Genomic DNA, 21995 nt, shown 5'->3' with positions numbered 1-21995 from the left:
TTTATCTACATTTTTATATGGGCCCCAGCATGAGTTGAGCACTTCCCAGTACTAGGAAATGTGAACAAATTGAGAGCACTACCTTCAGATAAGCACAGCACTTGGGCAAACAGCATCCCTGAGAATGAGAGGATTGCCCTTTTCTGTCCATAACTCCCTTCTCTCTGTCTTTAGGTCTGTCTCCCCCCACCACGGGCGTAGGTTTTTCTGGCTTTTGCTACTCAGCATTGATTTATTCCTCAGCTAGACTGCACTGTTGGAAGCACTGCTCTGGCAGTGCCTGGGCTGAAGCTTGCACAGAACGTGTCAGCACTGTGTCTGGGATAAGCTGGGAGCATTAACTCTCAACTTTTAAAAGCATAACTTCATTTTTTGAAGGAAATGTTGGCATATAGCATTTACTGTCACCGATCCCTTTTAAAGCTCCAAAGCATGGTGATTTGATTTGATATGTGGGTAGTTTTGGCCAGTCTGAGCTCCTATCTGGTACTGAATTATTGAAACTACTTGGTTAAATGCAGCAAATTTCCCAATCTCAGTTGTTTTGGTTGTGTGGATTGTTCTCTGTAACAACTTCAAATGAGCCAAGGTATCATTTGAAATCTCAAAAGTCTAACTATGAAGCATTGGAGCCTCCCTTCCTGGACATCAGGTTAATCACTGATCATCTCCCAGAAAGCATTAACTATTTATGAGTGATTTATTAGGACCCCTCCTGTTACCTTTATTTAAGGAGAGGAGTGAGACAGTAAATTTGGAGGGATCGATGAGCACTGAAGTGTGTATGCTACATGTTCTATTTCACTGTTTTTGTTCCTAGACTAACAGGAAGCACCCTACTGAATACAATCACATAGTTTTGATTTATCAGTTGCTCAGATCTATTGTGAACATCTGAATGTTAAATTATTAAGGTAACAGGTATTCAGACTGGCATCTGTGCTGCTGAATACAAACGTCCTAATATCCAGAGTGACACCAGGCTTACATCTGCTGTGTACAGGTTTACTATTTCTTGTCTTATTAAGTGCACTGCATAACGTATTTCAGTGTATAGCTCTGTGATTCACAGACCTAATATACAGTTCTCTTTCGCTTACTGGAGTTTCACTCTGTCATCACTGACAAGAAGGGAAATCATTTCAGGTTCATTTATGTAGGACTGACTTCAAGCTGTCAGATAAATACACCCTCCAAACTATCTTGTATTTCCTAGCTGAGCCCTGGAGAAGTCAGTGAAATGTAGCAACATGCACTGCAGGGTTATGCGATACTTTGCAGAGAAGCCGGGAGAGATGTTCTTTCAGTGCTATGGTTTACTGCATAAAAATATTTAACAGGCTCTCAAGAGAAATGGCACTTTTCATCCACTTTATAGCAAGTAAAAAGAATAGCACCAGATGATAGATAATTTCCTTCTTTCTTTCCTCTTACACACTTGCTATTCACCTGCAACAGCAGCAGAGCTCTGCTGAGCAGCAATTTCAGAAAATGCCAGTTAACAGCTGCTCTCCAGGTCCCTGCGATAGCGCCTGCACTGGCAGTTTTGGACAGCCTGGGCAGCTCAGCTCTGCTCCGGAGCACAGGACAACAAGAACTTGGTGCTTGCTGGCCAGGGAAAGGTCCGTCACAAAAATCTTTTATTACTTACCACAGTAAAAAGCAGCAGCTGGATATCCTGTGTCGTTAAGAAAGAAATCTCCTGTATCCCAAGCTCTCAAACAGTAACTGAGCAGCATCAATTGAAGTGCGCAGTGGCAGATTGTCAAAATACTGGTTTTCAGTGCGCTATTTTAGAACTATTTTTTACACTGCCTTCCTCTTGAGCACTCCCCTTGCTGACTAAGACTTCTTTTACTTTTCCCTGAGCTTTCTGTAGCCCTTCTGTTTTCAGCCACTAGAGGATGCCCCCAAAGCAGTGGGGACAACCTGAGGGGCTGCGGGTCAGGCTGAGCCTTGCAGGTCCCCCTGGGGGCCACTGGCCACCTGGAGAAATGAGGTCAATCCCCATGCCACGGCTGCTCTTTCCTAATGTGCGGCATTAGCACCTGAGCGCTTGCCTGTCTGCTTTGGCTTGGTGCTCATGGGACCAGATTTTTCTTCCCCTTTGTTTAGTTTAATTGCTTCATTACAGAACTTTCTTTGGTGACTTGTGAACCAGCACGGGCCGTTCCCAATAGGCCTGAACCTCCGCATGGTGAGAGGGCTGCAAAGGGGGAGCAGGAGGGGATACTTCAAAGTGAGCAAAACTCCCAGAGCACTGAAAAGAGCAAAACCCAGCATCTGTGCTGTCCTGAAACTGCTGCTCAGGGCAAGGGGGAATGTAACAACCCAAGGAGGGCTGAAACTGTCTCCATCCTGTGCTGCCAGGCTGCAGTGTGAATGGGGTGCGCATTCATGAGGGCGGTGGGACCTGCCCTGCCTTCTGCAGCCTCCTTGGTACACTCAGTGGCGTTCCCCAAGGACCGCAGCAGCACCCCTCTTGTGCCAGCTAGCAATGATGGACTGAGACTCCCTTCCCGATCCCCGGGTCATATTGCTGCCTGGCGTAAGCAACTCCTCTCTGTGTCTCCTTGGCCAGTCCTGGTTCCCTGCTTGGCCCCGTGAATATCCAATAAGCTGCTCGTGTCAGCTCACTTTGGAAAAAAGCATTTCTAGATTTTAGGCTGTGGTTTATTTATCGAGTTTCCTTGAACTTTCATTTCTCCTCTCTCCTGTCAAGGCCTGGAGATTGTACAAACTCTGAAAGTAAATAGAAAATAGGAAGTTTAATTTTTTTAGGTCACTGTAAACTACATGCTTATCTACTTCCAGAACACATAAGCCACAGGATGTCATCTAGGGTAAACAGAGAAGGATAATGACTCGAACGGTGTTCCTGGCTGTAGATATGAGTAAACCAGGATCACGCAGAGGAAGTGTGTTTCTGTATTCAAGCAGCCTTTTTTCTTATCTAGGAGCCTTCTTCCTTCTTCACCAAAGAATCCATATTCTTAACAAAGTTCTTTTTCTATCTCTGCATTTTCACATTCTGCCAAGTAGCCTATCATAGGAAAGAACAAATCTACTAAATAGTAAAATGAGGGATTATTTCCACTCATCTGTTGACAGACATTTCTCCAAATTGGATCAAATGATTAAAGGTATTAGAATGACGTCTTGCAGATCCAGATCAAATCATTTGAAACCTTGAGACTGTTTCTCCTTTGCTTGGAAGGAACCACCAGAAATAGTTGTAGGTCCTAATTGCCAATTATTCTTACTAATGTGAAATTGTTAATTTGGATCTTTGAATATTTACTAGCTTGAAACCTAACTCAAGGAGCTCAAGATGGAAGGACCAAGCAGTGGCTCACTTCATACTATGCCATTTAGAGTCTTTTTAAATGCCTGAATGGTTCTTTCTAGAACTGCTTGCACTGAAAAGGATTCTGACTGCAAAAACTTTCAGCACCTCACATTAGGAAGATGGCACTGTTGAAAGTCAAATTCAGCCAGAAGAAACGGGTAAAACTAGCTCAGGGACTATGGCTCATGAACTGGTTTTCAGTGTTTGCCGGAATCACTGTTTTTAGCATGGGACTGTTCCTCAAAATCGAACTCCGCAAGCGAAGCGAAGTGATGGACAATGCTGAAAGCCATGTTGTGCCCAATTCTTTGATATTGATGGGTATATTATCCTGCGCCTTCAATGGTTTTGCTGGCAAAATTTGTTATGATTCTCTGGATCCCACTAAATTTGCCAAGTGGAAGCCTTTGCTGAAACCTTACTTGGCATTGTGTTTCCTTTTTAACATCCTCATTTTCTTTGTGGCTCTGATTTGCTTCCTCATGCGAGGATCTCTGGAGAGCACCCTGGCTCACGGACTCAAGAGCAGCATGAAGTTCTACAGGGACACGGACACCCCTGGAAGGTGCTTCATGAAGAAGACAATTGACATGCTCCAAATTGAGTTCAAATGCTGTGGAAACAACGGCTTCAGAGATTGGTTTGAAGTTCAGTGGATCAGCAACAGATACCTGGACTTCAGCTCCAAAGAAGTGAAAGAGTAAGTGATTTAATGGTGTTTGTATTGCATAGGATCATTATTTGATCAGTGTTAGGCTGGCTGGAGGGGCTTTTGTGTAAAATGTTTTTTTTTCCTCTCTGCTCTTGGTTTAATAAGGATTCCAAGCATTCAGATAGATAGATTACTTTCTCTTCTGACGTTATCCAGAACATCATAAAATATAAAGCACCAAAATATGATTCCCACTTGTACGTAAAGTAAGGCGAGCAGACTTAAAAATTGTTTTTCTGTCTTTTACCTCTTTACAAACTCATTACACTGAGCCACACATACCTACTCCCAAAATCAAGTGTCTGGCTAACAACAGAGTATCAAAACTTCGCTATTCCTAAAGCAGATTTCAGTTGGACTTACTGAGTTAGCAAAACAGGTCCCCTGGATATATACTGTTGATACCACATTTAAAGCTCCACTTCAGATATTGGCAATTAATCAGTCTCATAGAAATAAACAGAAACAGTAACATTTTACCAATAACCCATGCATTTAAATTCTTAAGATTTAGAATTTTTTTTTTAAATTCACTTAATGGATTGCTTCAGCATTATGACAATACTGGGCTGCCAACATAGGCAGATGCATTTTACATTCTCCTACATGTTGAAAAGGTATATTTGTGCTTAATTTTTTTTAAACCTCATGTGAAAACGTCACTATTTTTTCTATATAAACTATAACAGATTGCTGACCAGAAACACCTTAATGGCTCTGATATCAGTGCTTGAAAGGATATTAATCTCAAATTGAGGTCAGGCACAGTAAGCACAAGTAAAAAAATGTACATGAGAACAAATGAACTTTTGAAAAGAAAAAGTGAGCACTGAGCATAAATACCTGCAACTTTTTAATGAAGTAGCATTAGAGGAAGAGATGTTTCCTGAGAATGCTTTGAGAACGTCATTCATTAGGTTTGTGCTCTATGGCTGCACAACGAATATTGTAAACTAGAAGCAGTCTGGTTTTAAAATATACTGCATACATTAAAAATGTCTGAAGTGATTTTGAAAAAAGCTTTGTGTATCTTATGGGATCCCTGCCTAATTGTGTAAATGGTATTTCATTTGTGTCTCTGTGCATACTGTTTTGGCTAGTTGGGTGGTCTGGTTATTTTTATAATTCTGAACTAGGACACTACTGTGAAGGCTATTGCAGGGTTAACCTATTGCACTTCAGTGTTATAACAAATACACTCAATGACTATTTAATATACTCAATGAGTATTTGCACTGTGAAGGTATGCCTGTGGGTATAAATAGCTACTTGAAAACACAATAAGAAGTTCACCTTGCCAGCATTATATGAAGATTTGAAAGCTGTAACTTAATCCAGCAGCAGTAAAAGGGCAAAGCACAGAGAGATAACAAGGTTATATTGTCCTTAGCAAATGATGTCGTGTTTAGGACTGTGAGACTCCTGGTGACTGATTTCTTTGTACTATTGTGACAGTAAATAGGGCATCAGAAAGGGGCATTAATCAGTAAATTCAAGGTTTGAACTGCAGTGTTGTACAGTCTCTGCTCACACAAACGGTGGGATAATCTGGCCCCTTTGAACTCAATAGCAAAGGTCTCCTTAATTCCAGGGAAAGTGAGAGTCCATCCTCTGTGATGTGATTTTTATATTATTCATAAAATCAAGGCCTGATCCAATCTCTCTGAAATGTATAGAGCACTTATCATACACATCAACGGGAATTAGACCCAACTAGGGGCACACTGTACATCCAGAGATAAATCCTGGACTGCATTTGGCATTTAGATAGGTCAGATGGCTGCCAGCAGTCCCTTCAACCTTAATTATTCTATGATCACTCCTTTTTGATTGCCCTTCATGAAATTTATCATCTCTGCCATTTACTTTTCTTAAAAGTTAATTTTATTGAAGAAGTGACTAGAGAGGGTGCATTTCCAATAATGCAGAGTTAATTATAGATTTTATTTAGCCTTGATGTAGAAAAGGATTTCAGAAAGGGAAAACATCTGGGAAGAATGCCACTATATAAACAGGGGATGCAGGGAAATCACACAGCCAGGAAGCACTGTGGAAATTCTACGTTGCCTTTGCTTTCCTGTCTTGTTTGAGTTTTCTCCAGTATATCTATGTGTGTGTGTGCCTGAGTGTATTCATACTTCCTTCTGCCCTTACCTGCATACAGTCGCATCAAAAGCAACGTGGATGGGAGGTACCTGGTTGACGGCGTCCCTTTCAGCTGCTGCAACCCCAGCTCCCCGAGACCCTGCATCCAGTACCAGATCACCAACAACTCGGCTCACTACAGCTACGACTACCAAACGGAGGAACTCAACCTCTGGCGCCGTGGCTGCAGGGAAGCCCTCCTGCACTACTACACCAGCATGATGAGCTCCATGGGCGCCATTGTCCTCTTCGTCTGGCTTTTTGAGGTAACTCGCCAGCATGGCAGTTCTTCTACCTCCTCCTGCTCCAGGAGGACAGAGCATTTTCCAACACGTACTTCTGAATTAAAAAACTGTTTAAAATAAATGACCCAAAACCCACATAATGAATGTCTGTGTAAGGCCAAAAAGGTCCCAGGCTGGAGCCAGAGCTGGGAAACAGGTGGGGGGTGTTTGGCTTACAGAGTCCCCCTTCAGAGCAGTCCTGCCAGCGCCTAGAATATCCCAACAGCAACAGAAGAAAAGGACCAATGTTAATACCAGATTTTGTGCAGAAAGCAGAGTGCTGAGTAGGGAAGAGAGGGTGAGAGAGTTCAGCTACCTAGCTGCATTGCTTTTACCTGCCTCACCATTAGTGAGGAACAAAAACTACTCAGGACTGTACATCAGAAAGAGATGGCTGTATGTTATGGCCCAGAAAATGGAATTAGAGTTTTATGTGGTGATAAACCTGAGACCTAGAGCCATGTGCAATGTCCAGTTTCAGATCAGCATTTGTTTTAAGGTTCTTGTTCAGGCCCATCAACATTTTTGGTCACAAAAAGTAGCCTAGGTGAAGCAGCTGGATCAATTTTATTTTATTCATCTTCCAGAAACCCCAGTGTGTATGCCTAAAAGGTGCAAATACAGCACAGTGCAGCTGATAGTTGTGGGGCCCATAACCTGAAGTGCGGCTTTGCTGCTAAAATACTGTTTATTCAATGTGAGAAAAACAAGTCCTTCTGCCTTTGGGTCTCTGCCAATTTGCTAGCTGTGGTGTTTGGTCAGTGGGAATGAGAAGGGAGTGTGGGCTGGAAGTGTCACAAGGGCTGGAACGTGAGGTGCTGGCTGCGGAGGTAGGGCAGGCCTACATGGCGGTAGGGAGGGCTGTACATCACTGTGGGATACAGCGGGAAACAGGCTATTTGTAACACCAGAAATGGCTGCTGCCAAATGGCATTGCCAATTTTAAGTAATTCGGCCTGCTTTTTTTAAATTTAGATAAATGCAAGTTTAAAAAAATGCATTATATTTTGATACAAGCCCTGGTCTACATCCTTCCTGGAATGAGCATGCTTTTTAAAAAATAAACACCCACTCAAATAATTTGTAAACCAAGAGGGAAAACAAACAATCACAAAGTTGCTTCATGTTGCATTATTTTAAAAATAACCACTATGCCAGGCTGAGAAATATTACTTGGTAAGAAAACAAAAAGTCTGCAGCAGGTATCTCAACACAAATTTTAATGAAGAGATCTTGAAAAGAGGGATATTTCAGCTGTATAAAATTGAAAAGATATTCAAAAACTTAGGGGAAAACTACACAAATACTAACACCAGCTGCAAGAACTCCTGACTCAGGACCTGCTTATGGAAGACTGATGATAATGATATAGTAACATTAATATCATTGGTAGAAGTACTGTATTTTATTTTCAACTCCTCAAGGTATGCCTTGGTAGTACTTTCAAGTTTTTCAAGCTGTGAAGTAATATGAAATACCATCTTCTTTTTTTAAATAAATGCTGAGATTTTTTCAGATAATCAGAGGACTCTCAGGGTAGAGCTTTAAAGAAATATTACAAGCATTTGCAAACCTGTGCTATATTAATTGGATCCTCTGAATATTTATAACTGGCCTGATATTCTGCAATAAAGGGTCCAGATCGGATCTCAAACTCCCTCTGCTTTTAAGAGAAACAGGGTGACTTTGAAGAGAGAAAGCAAAGTAGGAAACAGACATTGATTTAGTCTCCCTTGGAATATCACCACTTTAAATTCCAGTCAGAATAGGAAAAAATTTAATCCTGAGTAGCAGTGCAACAGAGGTCTAGACCCCTGGCTAAGATAAGATTTCACTCTCAACAGCGTGTGATACAGTGGGGAGTTAGCATATTGGCTTTACACTTGTTTTATTTTCTTTTTGACTGGCTGGCTGAGAAGTTAAAGAAAAATGCTAGCAAAATAGCTTCCTGTTTCGCTTTGCATCTGGAACCAATGTGAACTCAAGACAGCTGCACAACTACAGCACTACCTTGATAAAACCACTTTTGGGGCCTGCAGAGGACTCTTCCAGTTGGGTTAGCAATATCGATATCTGGGAAGTGGTACAAAGCACAGAGAAAAATGCTAATCAATCAATCATAGCTGTACTTTGAACCACAGAAAAATGAAACATGGCAAATGGGCATAGGGATCTCAGGGAAGGCCATTTAGATTTAAAGCTCCTACATTAGATGCACAGAAGAATGAACATATTTTGAAGTATTAAAACATCTGTTTGAAAACATGCAGAATGCCACATTTCCTGGGAACGCATTATTATCTACATACTACTTTTACTAACAGAAATGGTAGGCTTCCCAGAAGGACTGACAATCGGTCATCAGGGTGACAAATAAAGATCATGCCATGCTCTAGCTAAGCCGCCTCAGACTAAACCCTGGCAAACAGATGGGCTTTGCTTTTGAAGGTTAAGCAGAACGAGGTTGGCTGCCTCTTTAACCTGCTCCAGCCAGTGAAAAGAGGAAATTTGGGGATTCCAGGTTGCCCTGAGCAGAGCATTTTAAAAGTAAGGACCACCAGGAGGGAGGGCAACAGCTGATTTCTAAGATACTCCAAATTCTTACCATAGTATAATAATGCAGAGCTCAATAGATACTGTGATAGCTGAGACCATGAGATTCATCTCATGCTCAGCATAACAGGGTGAGCCCCAGACTGAACTCTGGAAATTGGGAACCTAACAAAGCAAGTAAGCGCCAGTACGATATGCTCTGTAGGTTGTGTGCTGGAAAGCAAACTCCCTGCTGCATTCAACACTATAGATGTGGGCTCTTGATAACCCTCAAAACCAGTCCATGAGCGGCATATTGCAGAAGTCTAGCAGGAAGGGCATAAAAGCATGGCTCACTGCAGCAAAGGAGAATTTCAGAGAGGTTCAATCTGTTAAGCTATTAGTCAACACTGTGAGTTAAAAAAAGGGACCACAGAAGTATGGGATAAAAAAAACCTTTGTCACTGAGTAATATCACAAGCCAGAGTAGCCAGGCTGCCCTGTGCTCCCCCGCAAAGTCACACACACGCAGCAGGGACTGTCTGGCAGGGCAGAAAGTTTGTTCTGCCACTGGTGAATGAAAGGCAGAGCGCGCCATGGGGAGGATGCACCAGCTCAGCCTGGCCCTGTCCAGCTCCAGTGAAGCACTTTAGACTTGTTCTTCCTGTGACTTTAAAGCTGCTGTTAAAATGATGAGAATTTTTTTATGGCAGTTTGTCTGTAGTCCAGGGGAAATCAATGAAACTACCCTGTTTTTTCGACAACCAGTGCTTCTCTACTGGATTGTTATTAAGCAAGGGTCTACAGCTCATGGTATCTTTGCAAAGCTGAAGCATGCTGAGGCATTAACAGATGTTTCTGAAGTAGCAGACAATGCCAGCTGCCTTTCATAATTTATTTGATAATGATGTGATCTATGCACAGCATGCAGCTCTTAAGTGTCCTGGCCAAGACTTGCACACAGTAATTGGTGGGGCTGTTAAAAAGCTTCCTGCATTAGGGCTTCTGGATACATAATTTACCAAGTAATTTACTTTAGCAGAACTAATGCTCCAAGGCTCTATGCTATCATACAGGAGATGATAGAGAGATTCATTTAGCAGATGCTTGTCTCCAACTTTCTTGATTCTCATCCATCAGAAAAGGCAGGCTCACTTATGAGAATGTCCATTTTGCACCATCTCCTCAATCCTGGGGCTCAAAGCCTTTCGGAGCAGAACTTCTAAGAAAAGGAAGTCTTTATTTGAGAGAAAATGTCACAGACTCATCTGAGGGTAGGTCAGCTGCACCTTTCCACCCAAGCACCTTCCATATTGAAAGCAGGACCATATTTAGCAACTTAGAGCAGTTTAAGAAACTTGCAAGGACAACTAATTTTGCTGTCAAAGAGTGGGACTTCACAAGTCAGTCACAAAAAGCTCCTGCTGCCATACAGTGAGGTAGCACAGGTAGATAGCAATCTTTTGGATCCAGTCCTATTGGATCCTGTCCTCTCCACTCATTTACCTGCACAACCATTAATATGAATGATGTTAGTCCTATGACTGACAGTACCAAAACCAGGGCTCAGATTGAAAGAAGGCTGTCAAACACTTTAAATCCTAAGACTACTATTATGCAATTTATGCCTTCTTAAATCAACTGACACAACATTCTATAAAGGTAATAAGTCTTCATAGAACATGGTAAAGTCACAGAAATGTGAAATTATTTCCAGATTCAGGGCCATTAGGAGCCTTTTAAAAGACCAAGGAGTGAAGCGTCACATATTCATATATTAAACAAGACACAAAAGCTGCCTTTGGATAGAAAAGTATTTGATGAAGTTTGTTTCTTTGACCAATATTTCTCTCCTTCTGATCCTGAGTGAAAGTAGAAAAGCTGAAAATTTGAAGGGTAACCAGAGGTAGCTTTAGTCTTCCAAGAGTCTGGAGACACTGATGATACATAAGCAGGATGACAGGGCAGATAGATAGGCTAATGAATGATCCAAAGCAGCACATACTTGATAAGTCCCATCTGTTAAAGGTGTCCAAAAGCCTAGTACAAATTTTGCAGTTGGCCATGTTAAGTGGCTGAATCCCAACTTCAGATGTGCCCGGCTGCTCAATGCTGCAATCCCACACAAAAGTTTGCAAGTTTTCTCCCTGTCCAATTCCAAAGTGTCAAAACAGAGCAGCACCTTGCAGACCCTGGGCAGCTCTCCAAGGGCCTCGTTGGCATCAGCCTCAGCTGGGCCACCAGGTAAGTAACACACAGGGATGGCAACCCCTTTAGCTGTTAGGGTTTAGGAAGACCAGAAGCAATCACTTCCTTGAGAATTTGGCTAGGATAACAAAGTTATCACTTACAGAACAAATCCTGTGAAGCAGTTAATGAGAATAAGCAGTCTAAATCTTAGCTCTACCAAACACACAAACAACTGAACTAATCCTGTTGCTGCCCCATCATGGTTGTAGACCACCTGCTCTATCACTTCACTGAACTGGCTCTTCTGGCAGCTGTTTTGTCTTTCATCCTCTAGTTCACAGAGTATTCACTCTTCTTCCTAAGCGCCACATAGATGGAAGTCAGATTGTTCTGAACAACGTTAGAAGACAGAAGAATGGTTAAAAACATTCCTTCTCTGGAGGCAGGTTTCGGGGTGCTGCTGGTGTCCAGGATGTTACACCCCATAATACAGTAGAGAAAGTCTCAGTCAGGGCTCCTGGGATTGGTAAATGTTTTATCACAAATAGAAGTTTGTTTCAGATACAACTAGTAACAGATATAAATCACCTCCTGCCTTGATTTCATTATTTGCACATATCTATAAGAACAAAAAGAACAGAATTTGAACTGGACAAGCTGATGGCCTAAATGCTAATGCTGCTCTGTCCTGAACAGATGCAGTTCACGAATATCTCCTTGATCAGATTAATATACTTGCCAAGCATATTAAGGTCAATATGAAATGAAAATATTTAGAGTTAAAATAAGTAGATTTGGCAGAGGACAATGCTGTGCACGTAAACAGCTTTATGAGCATCTAGTGCCCAGGAGCAGTGGTACCATGAAAACCTCTTTACCCTGTGAATCAGCAGTATGTGCAAAGCCCCCTCGTGCACAGGACTACACAAAGCTGCTGCTTTTCAGCAGCCACGTACACAATATTTCCTTCATAAGTTGGTGCACGCACCATTTGCTAATCAACTGTCACAGGACACAGGCACAGCATACTTCCCACAGCGCTCACTGCTTTCAGCCTCTGTGATTCTCCTTTCCTACTTCCACCTTCTCCTTTCCTATTTGGAAGAGGATTTTTCTTCCTCCCACCTCTCTCTCTTTCTCTCGCTCCTTCTGGCCCTTCAAAGGGAAAAGTTGCTCCTCTCATTCGGAGGAGTCTCACAACCCCCAAGTGGAAGCTGTTTGGCACCTTTTGCACCAGCGTGGATGGTAGGTGTACAGGAGCAGAGTTGCACTCCGACTCACAAAGCTGAAACGGGGCTACGGGGCCAGAGGCACAGGGCAAGCACCGCTCCACCTATAGTGGGGGCCACTGAAGGTGCCAAGGAGCACGTAGAGGTTTGCCTGACTCACTTCGTCTTTTCCATCACATCACACAGATGTCCGTGATGGTCGGCCTGCGGCTGCTGCACACCTCTCTGGAAAGCATCACAAATCCCGAAGACCGTGAATGTGAAAGCGAGGGGTGGATTCTAGAGAACAGCCTGAAAGACACTATCAAGTCCACGTTGGAGAGTTTGAAAAAGATTGGTAAGTCCAATCAGGTGGAAGCAGACGCCAAAGTGGCTGAAGGAGAGGAAGGTGGAAAGACTCCAGCCATTGCAACGGTCAGTTGAGCTTCTAAATGATGTGGACTTTGATAAAAGAGGAATGAAAAAACTGAGAATTGTGAATATCTGCTTTTTAAAAGCTATATATCAACCATCAAAACACACATTTCTACACGTGCTTTTTTATATATGGGAGTATACAACATAGTGCACCTTGGGATAAAACAATTATCCACATTGTGAGTACACCATATTCATAACTTCTGGGGGAAATAACCCCACCAGGACTTGCACTACTCATATGTTGCTCCCTTATCAGGGAGAGTTAGTTTAAAAAAATCATAATAATAAATAAAAAGGCTTGCATCACTCTATGATGCATCCCACCTTATTTTGAAATTAAAAGTGGAATTTGAAAAGTTAATATTTTTTGCTCAAGTTGATTTATCAGCGTACTTTATATACTTTAACTTTTTAAGACTAACAGTTTTTGTAGGGGGAGTAAAATCTTAGAATTCCAAAGAAGAAGGCTTTCCAGAATTATATAGAATTTAGTATAATGGTATTTTAACAAAATTCTCATATAATGTGATTTTTTGTTAATGTGCTAAGAGATGGTATTTCTGCTGTGTTCTTAAATCTTACCTTAATGTTCCATTATGTACATCTTATGGGTTTTGTTTCTCAGGGTTATATGCATCCAGTATATCCTGAATGAGTGTATGGTAGGCTTATACTTCATCTTTTATTTAAACTAGCAGAAGCTTACATGATTCCTCTTTTAGTAGGTGGAATCAATGCTATGAGCATGTGCCAGTTACAGTTATTCTGGACATAAATATGTAATCTCAGCTTCTCCAGAGTATTCAAGCCCAACTACTTCTAAAACAAGAAAAAAAATGGCTATTTAGAACTAACATGTTAAATGTTTTCCAGGATCCTAGCAAATGGATACCATTCATCCGCCAGTACTTCAAGCCTCAAACTTTGAGGCAGCAACAAGTAAGTTGTAATCAGTTCCTGAAAGGACCAGTTTGCAAACTTGCAACTTTTATTTTTGATATGGTACCCTTTGTTTTATCTCTTAAGTCAAAGAGAAGGTACAATTAGCATATGGCTGCATCCCTCCAACCACAGTCATAGTTTTTTATATATAAGTTGGAATAAAACATGGAAAGAGTTTGCTGTAGTGCGTGGCTTCTAGTAAAGGAACATCATCTTGAATTATTCTGCAGCTGCCAGGTAAATTCAGCTGAAGAGACAGAAGCCAGAGAGAGCAAACCCATACCTGTTCCCCTAATGACAATTCTAAATCTTGCAGTCCCTCAGCTAAGAATCAGGCCCCAGGCTTTGTTTTAACTCAGCTGTGCAAAACGTCAACTTTCCTGTGGCTTAAGTGGGAGAGTTTTCTCTGAACATCCTTTCCACCTGGCTGGTCTCCAAACGAAGCAATGCTTGCAGCTACCTGATCACTGTACAGCTCAAGAGTTTTAATTCTTAATCACTTGTGCCCTTCCCCCAGCAATACTCCAGCATCACAGCTCCTGCAGTGTTTGTTCAAACTCATAAGCAACTCCTTCTAGGAGGGATAAACCAGTTATCGGTGGGACAGGTAGGAATGTTTGAGCAGTTTGAGCCGAAGTCTCCATTTCAGTGGCCGGGCTGTTTCAGGCCATCCACATGCAAAGCTTTATTATGGCAGGTATTTGTGGCACCCTTCCAGTTTTTTCAAAGCTAAGCTGAAATGCTTTTTCCTTTACTTATAATAATGAAGAGGAAAAAAAAAAGCAAAATCAACTCTGTCTTTTGTATGTAAGAATGACTAGAATGAGGGCACTAATGTAAAAGCCAACTTGCTATTCACCACAGCCTATCTTTCATTGCTTTGCTGAGGACAACTCTGCTTAGCAGAACTGTGTAAAACAAACCAACTGCTTTCTTCTCAGTAAGTAATCTGTACAACCTGCTGCTCGTCTCAGCTGGTCCATTATAGGAGAACAGGATTTTCAATAGTGTATGACAGGTCCACATTTATCAGAGAAGAGCTTTTCAGAGGAAACATGTATGAATAGGAGTTGCGTTACAAGGATCACAGTTTTTCTTTGTGAGGCTTCACTGTGCTGTGACCTATACAAGTTACTCGACCAGTCATCTGATTTTTCAGAGAGATCTAGATTTACTGCTGTCCTAGAAGTTTGGCTTAGACCATTCCTGCAGACAGGACTCTCCAATTACTTGTGGGCTCCACTTTTTTCAGTTTGTTACTACAGAGACATAACAAATTGTCACATTATTCTTTCAACACCATATTGGAGAAGCCAGTTCCAAGAGCAATGGTCTCATAGTATTAGGAGGGTAGAGAGACTGCCCGAGTCTGGTTTAAGAAAGAATATTACTGGAATTGGGGTTTCATACAAATAAGAACAAATAGTATATATGCTAATGCTGTCTAAAATAAAATCTCCTGGTTAATTAAGATCTTTGTAACATCTTATGATTATTACAAGATTGTAATATGACTGCTTTGTATTATATTACGTGTAATATATCATTCGTCCAATCTTAAATATATTTTCTTGTGGCTGTTCTAGATAAACATATCTATGCTGCCTGCAAATGTAAATTTAGGTATTAAAATTATATTGCAAGTAAAAACCAGTTAAAAGAAAATGTTTAAATATATACAATTTAATACAGATTTTCTTTAATTTGCTGACTTTTTGGTTCTGAATTCACTTTTTAACCTATTTCATGCATTCCTACAAGTGGGAAGCTTTTTTCCTCTATACAATACTCGGAGAAAGCAAAGCTTCTCATGTGTCAGCAGACAGACTCCAAAATCACTTTCGTCTTACTAGAAACAGAATTTGCCAGACCATTTTAGTATTATCCTCTTCACTTCTAGAATTGCTGAACAACCAAAATCATTGGCATCTTCAGGATCTTTGGAAATTGGTAAAAATGGGTTTATTACCTCTTTTTTTCCCCTTTAAATATAACTTGCAACAGACATTCAAAAGAAAGCATCGTTATTTTAAATTTACATCTAAAGCTCAAGTAGTCAAACCTGCCTACCTGGAGCAATTCAAGAACTTCCAGAGCCATGCCCTGATTCTCAAACTAAAACTTCAGCTCACATCAACTTCAGAAGGACATGAGCTTAACTATACAAACCAGGCCACTTCTTTTTAGGTACCCTCCATATGGATTAGCAGCTTAAACCCAAGTATACAGATCTGAAAGCCAGCCTGAGGCCTTGAAGAGCAAACTTTTAAGAAATATCACTTACTTTTAAAAATGACTTGCCTAGGAAAAGTGGCCATTCTACTGGTGACATTTATTTGAACAGACATAGAAAATTAAAATTTTCTCCTTTAAAGGAGAAAATATAAACAGCTTCCTTAAAGCTATTAATTCCTAAGTAGCCTTAATACAATTGATAAGATTAGCCCTCACGCATTACATGAGCTTGGACATTTTATAATACCAGGCAAATGCAAGCATGCAGCTTAGCAAAGACCATCGGACTGCTATATCAGGCTCCTAGGCACAGCACACTTCCTAACTAATGGTGAAGGAAGATTTTCAAGGCTGATACAAGTAAAAGGGATCCCAGAAACACAATCATTTAGTTTCACCTGATTTGTTTAGTTAAAAAAAAAAAACCAAACCTTACATAATCAATGTAAAATGAGGGTAGATCAAACACTTTTTTTTTCCTGATTAAAAGAGCATTATTAGCAATTAGTTAATTAAGAGATAAGGCCAAAGAAATAGAATGGTGTCATGTGATAACAGCCCCCTGTGGGGAGATGAAGGCTTAGGCAAATTTATTTCTGGTAAAAGGGAGTGCAGCTACCTCAGTGAAATCTGAAGTATTCCATATGTGAAGCAATTTTTCAGAAAGTCCTGAAGGAGTAAAACACCAGTCTCAAAGAACCTGCATGTGATGATCCCATAGCATTTTATTGAATTTTTGAATTTCATCCCAAAGAAAACTCTAAGGAACAGTGGCCTGGAGCTCAGCTTTTGTGGGCTCCCCATTACATGCGTGAACTCCGCACCACACTTCTCTGGGGCATCCAGCGCCGTTGTGCATGCCAGAGCAGCCCTGAGCCTTCTCCTTGCATGTGGTGCCCGAGGAACCGCTGACCAGGGGTCCCATCTAAATAAGCACACACATACAGAACAAGGATTACCTGATTAACCTGCCTCTACTAAAAAGAAGTCGAGAAACAGAAGTCAGCCATTAAAGTTCATTATCAGCTACATTTCCATGTACCATGGCTCTCAAAGCCAATTTTCCAGAGCTAAAGGCTAATGTTGGCATCAGAGGGGCCAGGAAAACTCAGCAAGAAAGGGTCAAATGGACAGGTCTGCAGCATATCATCTGATTAAAGTCACACTTCTTCACAAGTCAGTCAGTCCTTAACAGGTTTGACATTATGCTGCCAGGCAAAACAGGGCCAGTCATCACAAATCAGGAGACACAAGACACCTGAAACTCAGTTAGGCTCAACTTCAGCCAGGGGGACAGTGAAAGGAAGAGACCAAGGTATTGGCTTCCAACAGCAAAGTCTGGGGCAAACAGCACCCCAAATAGACTATCTTGGTAAGATTAAAAGGATGAAAATGAAGTATAATTCTTGAAGAAAGACCACAGAAATCACTTTAAACTACACAACAAAACAGAGTTCAACAACATTGTCAAAGAGCTGTTATTCCTCCCGGTATATCTTAGCTTTAGATACATCAGACATTTTCCATTCAGTAATATTAGCACATGCAAACAGGATAGTGAACACTTGACGCCTTTATCTGGTCCAAGACATGCACAGTCACCAGAATGCAAAGCTTTTGTTTCAAAAATTGCTTTTAGCCTTCCCAGCTGCTGAAAGTAATCCATTCAAGGGACAGTACTACAGGTCTGGCTTAGACCAATGTTTTCTTAAATGAGTGTGAATTTTCCTATTTACACTTTTGTAAAGTGTTTGACATAAATGACAATAACTTAAGGTCAGTGATGCTAAAAACACAGGTGCAAAACATAAACAAGGATAATATGAATTCACAATGTTCATATGAACAGATCTTTCATAAATGATACAAATTAATCCAGAGCAGAGATAATTGATTCTTTAATAGTTGCATGCATATTTTTAAAAACTTTAATCACAGAATTTTCTCCACTTCTCAAATACTAAAATTAAAAAATAATGTATAAATTATTCTTGAGTTTAGGTAAAGTTAAAAGTGGATTAAAAGTGGATTAAAGTAATTCCAGGAAGCATTTTGCTCAGAAAAAGACTCCCACAGTTATATCTGGATTTCAGATAAACACTTCTGCCACTCACTACCGCAGCAAGTCTCCTACCACAGTGGGACAAAATGACTTTTTATCCCACTTTACAAGCTAGCACTCAATCAAGAGTGCTGCTCGTGCAAGTACGCATCCATAGCACCACATACCCTTCTAAAGTATTCAGCAACTATGGCTTGGTCATTGGTGAAGCCTTATAGGAGCATCCTGAAAATCTGAGAGGAGGAAACAATCCCATCCGCCTTTCGTTATCATCACTGGCAAGCCAAGCCATTTAAGTGCCTATTAAAGAAACTGATAGAAGGGGGCCTCAAAGTTTCAAAACTACAGTGGATAGAAATGTGGACAGCATTAGCAAAAAACAAACAAGATGGTAAAAAATACTTCCAGCAATGCTCATTACCTGCCATGACCACCAAACACCATGGATTTTATATTTCATGGATAGCTTTAAAAAGACATCAGGCAGGGACCAGAACTTGTGGAGAAACTCCACAAAAGCTTCGTGCAGACCCCAGGGAAGATGGAGACCCCAGAAACCAAGTGCACATTGCTGGCAGTGCCAGGGGCAGGGCCACCCACCCTGTCGATGTGCCATGTTCCCATGAAGGGAAGGAACCACATTTGGTTTTGCCATCTCAGACAGATGTGATACCTCTCAACACCTGCATAACTTTTGTACAACTGCCCAGCCATTTGAAACGCTATCCACATTGAAATTTTACTTTTCTTAAATATCTCACATGCATTGATATCAACAGTCATTCACGCCAGTCACTCCCTGGCCTCCAATTGAACATTGTGCACTTCAGCATGCTCCAAATAGCACACATTATCGCACAGCATTTACCTCTACCTTAAAAAAAATGTAAAATCCCTTATTTTCAGCTCCATCCTGTTCAAGCTGACAGTAGGGACGGAAAGGAGCTTAAAGGCTGCCTCTTGAAAGAGCAGATAGAGAAAAAGAGAATACAACACAAAGTACTTTGCTTCAGAGTTTGTGCAATGTTCTGATCTTTCAGCTACTATACCATTTTATGAAGTGGATCACCAAAATTTGTCATTTAAAGATTTAAAATACACACAGATAAGATGCTTGGCTAGTTCAGCAACATTAAGCCTTGGATGCCAAACAGTTACTGCAGAAATTTTTTTTTTTTTCTTTCCCCTTCCAATTTACTTTGTGCTAAATTGCACATTCCAAAAGATTTTTTTTTTTTTTGCTATAAACACTACAAGGCAATGCAGGCTTCTCAGAGGTGTCTTTATGAGGAGTAAAAATTACTCTTCTAATCCTGCAGTATCACTGGGTAGAGAATGCTCTAGCAAATTATATCACTGTACATATTGCTGATATCCTTGCCTCTTAAGTAACCTTTTCTGTGATTTAGCAACATGCTTTAGCACCCTCCATGTTTACAGTACTACAAATACAGAAATATGTTCTACATATTATTTCTCAAAAAATATGGCTAATTTCAAAGCAATATATCTGGTTTTGATAAGTCACTCAGACATCCCAGCATGTTCTACACAGATGTCATCACTAACCCGAGCTCAGCTGACCCACCCTGCCTAGGGCTCACTAGCCAGGCTGGGTTTTGTTCAAGGATCCTACGCAAATGACAAGCAAGCTGGAAAACTTACCACCTCCAAGCTCACGCTATCTGGAAAGAGACTATGAAAATACATATTCTAAAACTGACGAAAAAGTAACATTTAATTGCTGTCATGGAGACGAAGATCAGTGCTTGTCACTTCTCAGCTCCTACACCTGGCACACTGCGGAAACTGATATTCTCTCTCTATTTTCTCCTTCAAGAAAAGAGCACTTGATAAATCTCTTGGTCAAGACAGAAAAATGAAAAGATCTTAGCACATCCTTGCATGCCAAGAGTGGGAAAAGGCAACAGAAAAGCAGAAAAACAGCAGAGAATGAATAAACCACAGCATCAAGATAGATATATCCAGAAGCAGTTTTTATACGTGGTGCAAAAATAGGGAGTCGTAGGAGATATGTTAAGATTGCTATGAATGAAGAATGAATGGAAGAGATAGTTACCCTAACCTGGTCCTACAAAGAGTGACACAGCTGTTGATTTAGTTTAAAACAGCTGTTCCTCCTCAGCTTCTCTTTAGTACAAGAAAGCTTCTGTAAAGCCAGTTTCTTTGAACAGTAGATGTCTTTGACTTTGGAAAGGCTTTCAATAACAACACCTTTGCAATCCATTTGGAGAGATATGGACCAGGCATAAGACTGCAAGGTAGACAAAAAAAGGCTCAATCCTCATGCTCGGGGTAAGTGGTCAGCAGTTGGAAACCAAGCTGGTAGCGAGCTACAAGTGATAGAGGTTGATAGAGGGCCAAAACTGATTAAAACATATTATCAAGTGACCTGAACCATGGGATGCAATGACCCATAGATTCACTGCCTCTTCCTAAAGGCACTTCCTAGAAAGGAATGGGGAGCGGACCCCAGAGCAGAAGGGAGGCAAACTGCATACTTGGTTAATCACAGCTGCCAGTACACAAGACTCTGATGCGGAGAGAGATTTTTGGGAGACAGCTCCCCTTCTGTAATTCAACTTCTGAGCAGCTGAGACAATGACGGAGCTTCTGAACAAAACACTGAGTCATTTTGCATAAAATAAAATGCATGTAAATGAGGCCCGGAGCCCGAGAGCTGGTAGGGATTCATATCAAAAGGAGGAGGACAGAACTGAAGGTCTGTGGCCAGACTTCTGGTGGCTCACTGCCCCAGTAAGTCATCAGCCAATCACTTAGGCCCACTGTACAGTGTGGAAGCATCAAATCTGTCAGTCCAGGTTCTTCCCAAAGCCAGAGTGGGAAAAGGGGCCTGAATTTGACTTGCTTAGTTTCTAGCATGAAGACTAGTTTGAAGGACATAGAAGGAAGCTGCAAGGAACGGGAAGAGAGCTGAAGAAAGAAACAGGCTGAGAATCCAGGGGCTTGCACCAGTTCATTGCAGTCAACACACACCCAATACCCACCGCAGAATAAGCAGCTGACAGAGCCGTGGGCAGCACTGGTTCTTGGCACCAGTCAGAAGGCATCAGGTGTAATCCTGGTCGTGTACTTTCACCAGAATAAGAGAGAGCCTCCTATTAGATTAGGGAGAGTACAAACAAATATTATCTTTAAGTATGAACAAAGTAAAAAAAAATTAGTAATGTGAACCTCAACCTTCATCCCTTTATAAAATTCACCTTACAGTCCTTTAAAATGATGACTGGACTTTTTGGTAGAGGTCAAGAAAGGTTTAGCTGACTGAAGTAAATGACACTAATAATATAATCATCTTACATTTTTAGCTGGGAAAATGCAGATGTTGCATATCCAGGTATTTTTGTTAGCTTGTGATTAACAAGGTGACATACCTGAAGCAACAAGCTCAGCAAAACTCTAAAAATAAAGTTTAAAAAAGTACTTAATGTCAACAGCAAAAGCATTTATTTGATGCTTTCAGCTTTTTTGTTTTCTGTTGTTAATGGTTTCTGGTTTGGCAATTTTGCGGATTTTTTTTTCCCCCCCAAACACATTCCAGATTGTACACATAATTCACAATATTAAAGTTATAGCCAATTTATTACAGATATTATTTCCCTGATACTGAAATGTTATATATAATCATTTCTACAATTAACACATGCAAAACAAATCATAAAAGTCTGAATAAAGAATGACTAAACTTACAAAAATGATAAATTGTGAACTTTGTAATTATTTGCAGTCATAATTATCAACCTACTCAACCTCACAATCTCCGACTCTGATCCCAAAGAAAAAGTCTTCTTGCCATCAAATTTTGCTTTGCAAATTTTGCTTTGCACAGAAAAATCTGTCAATATCGTTAATC

General features: G+C 40.8%; 1 protein-coding gene across 1 annotated transcript; it reads left to right on the top strand.

Moving 5' to 3' along the window:
• Nucleotides 1-3395: 3395 nt before the first annotated feature.
• On the top strand, nt 3396-12868 carry PRPH2 (peripherin 2). The gene is made up of 3 exons (XM_013949768.2): nt 3396-4049; nt 6226-6472; nt 12628-12868. The coding sequence occupies exons 1-3, from the start codon at nt 3469-3471 to the stop codon at nt 12862-12864; spliced, it is 1065 nt and encodes a 354-aa protein (XP_013805222.1). The 5' UTR covers nt 3396-3468; the 3' UTR covers nt 12865-12868.
• Nucleotides 12869-21995: the final 9127 nt, after the last annotated feature.

Source organism: Apteryx mantelli, chromosome 3 (genome assembly GCF_036417845.1).
Source record: "Apteryx mantelli isolate bAptMan1 chromosome 3, bAptMan1.hap1, whole genome shotgun sequence".
Classification (NCBI taxonomy): Eukaryota; Metazoa; Chordata; class Aves; order Apterygiformes; family Apterygidae; genus Apteryx; species Apteryx mantelli.
This window is presented reverse-complemented; position numbering and strand designations above follow the sequence as displayed.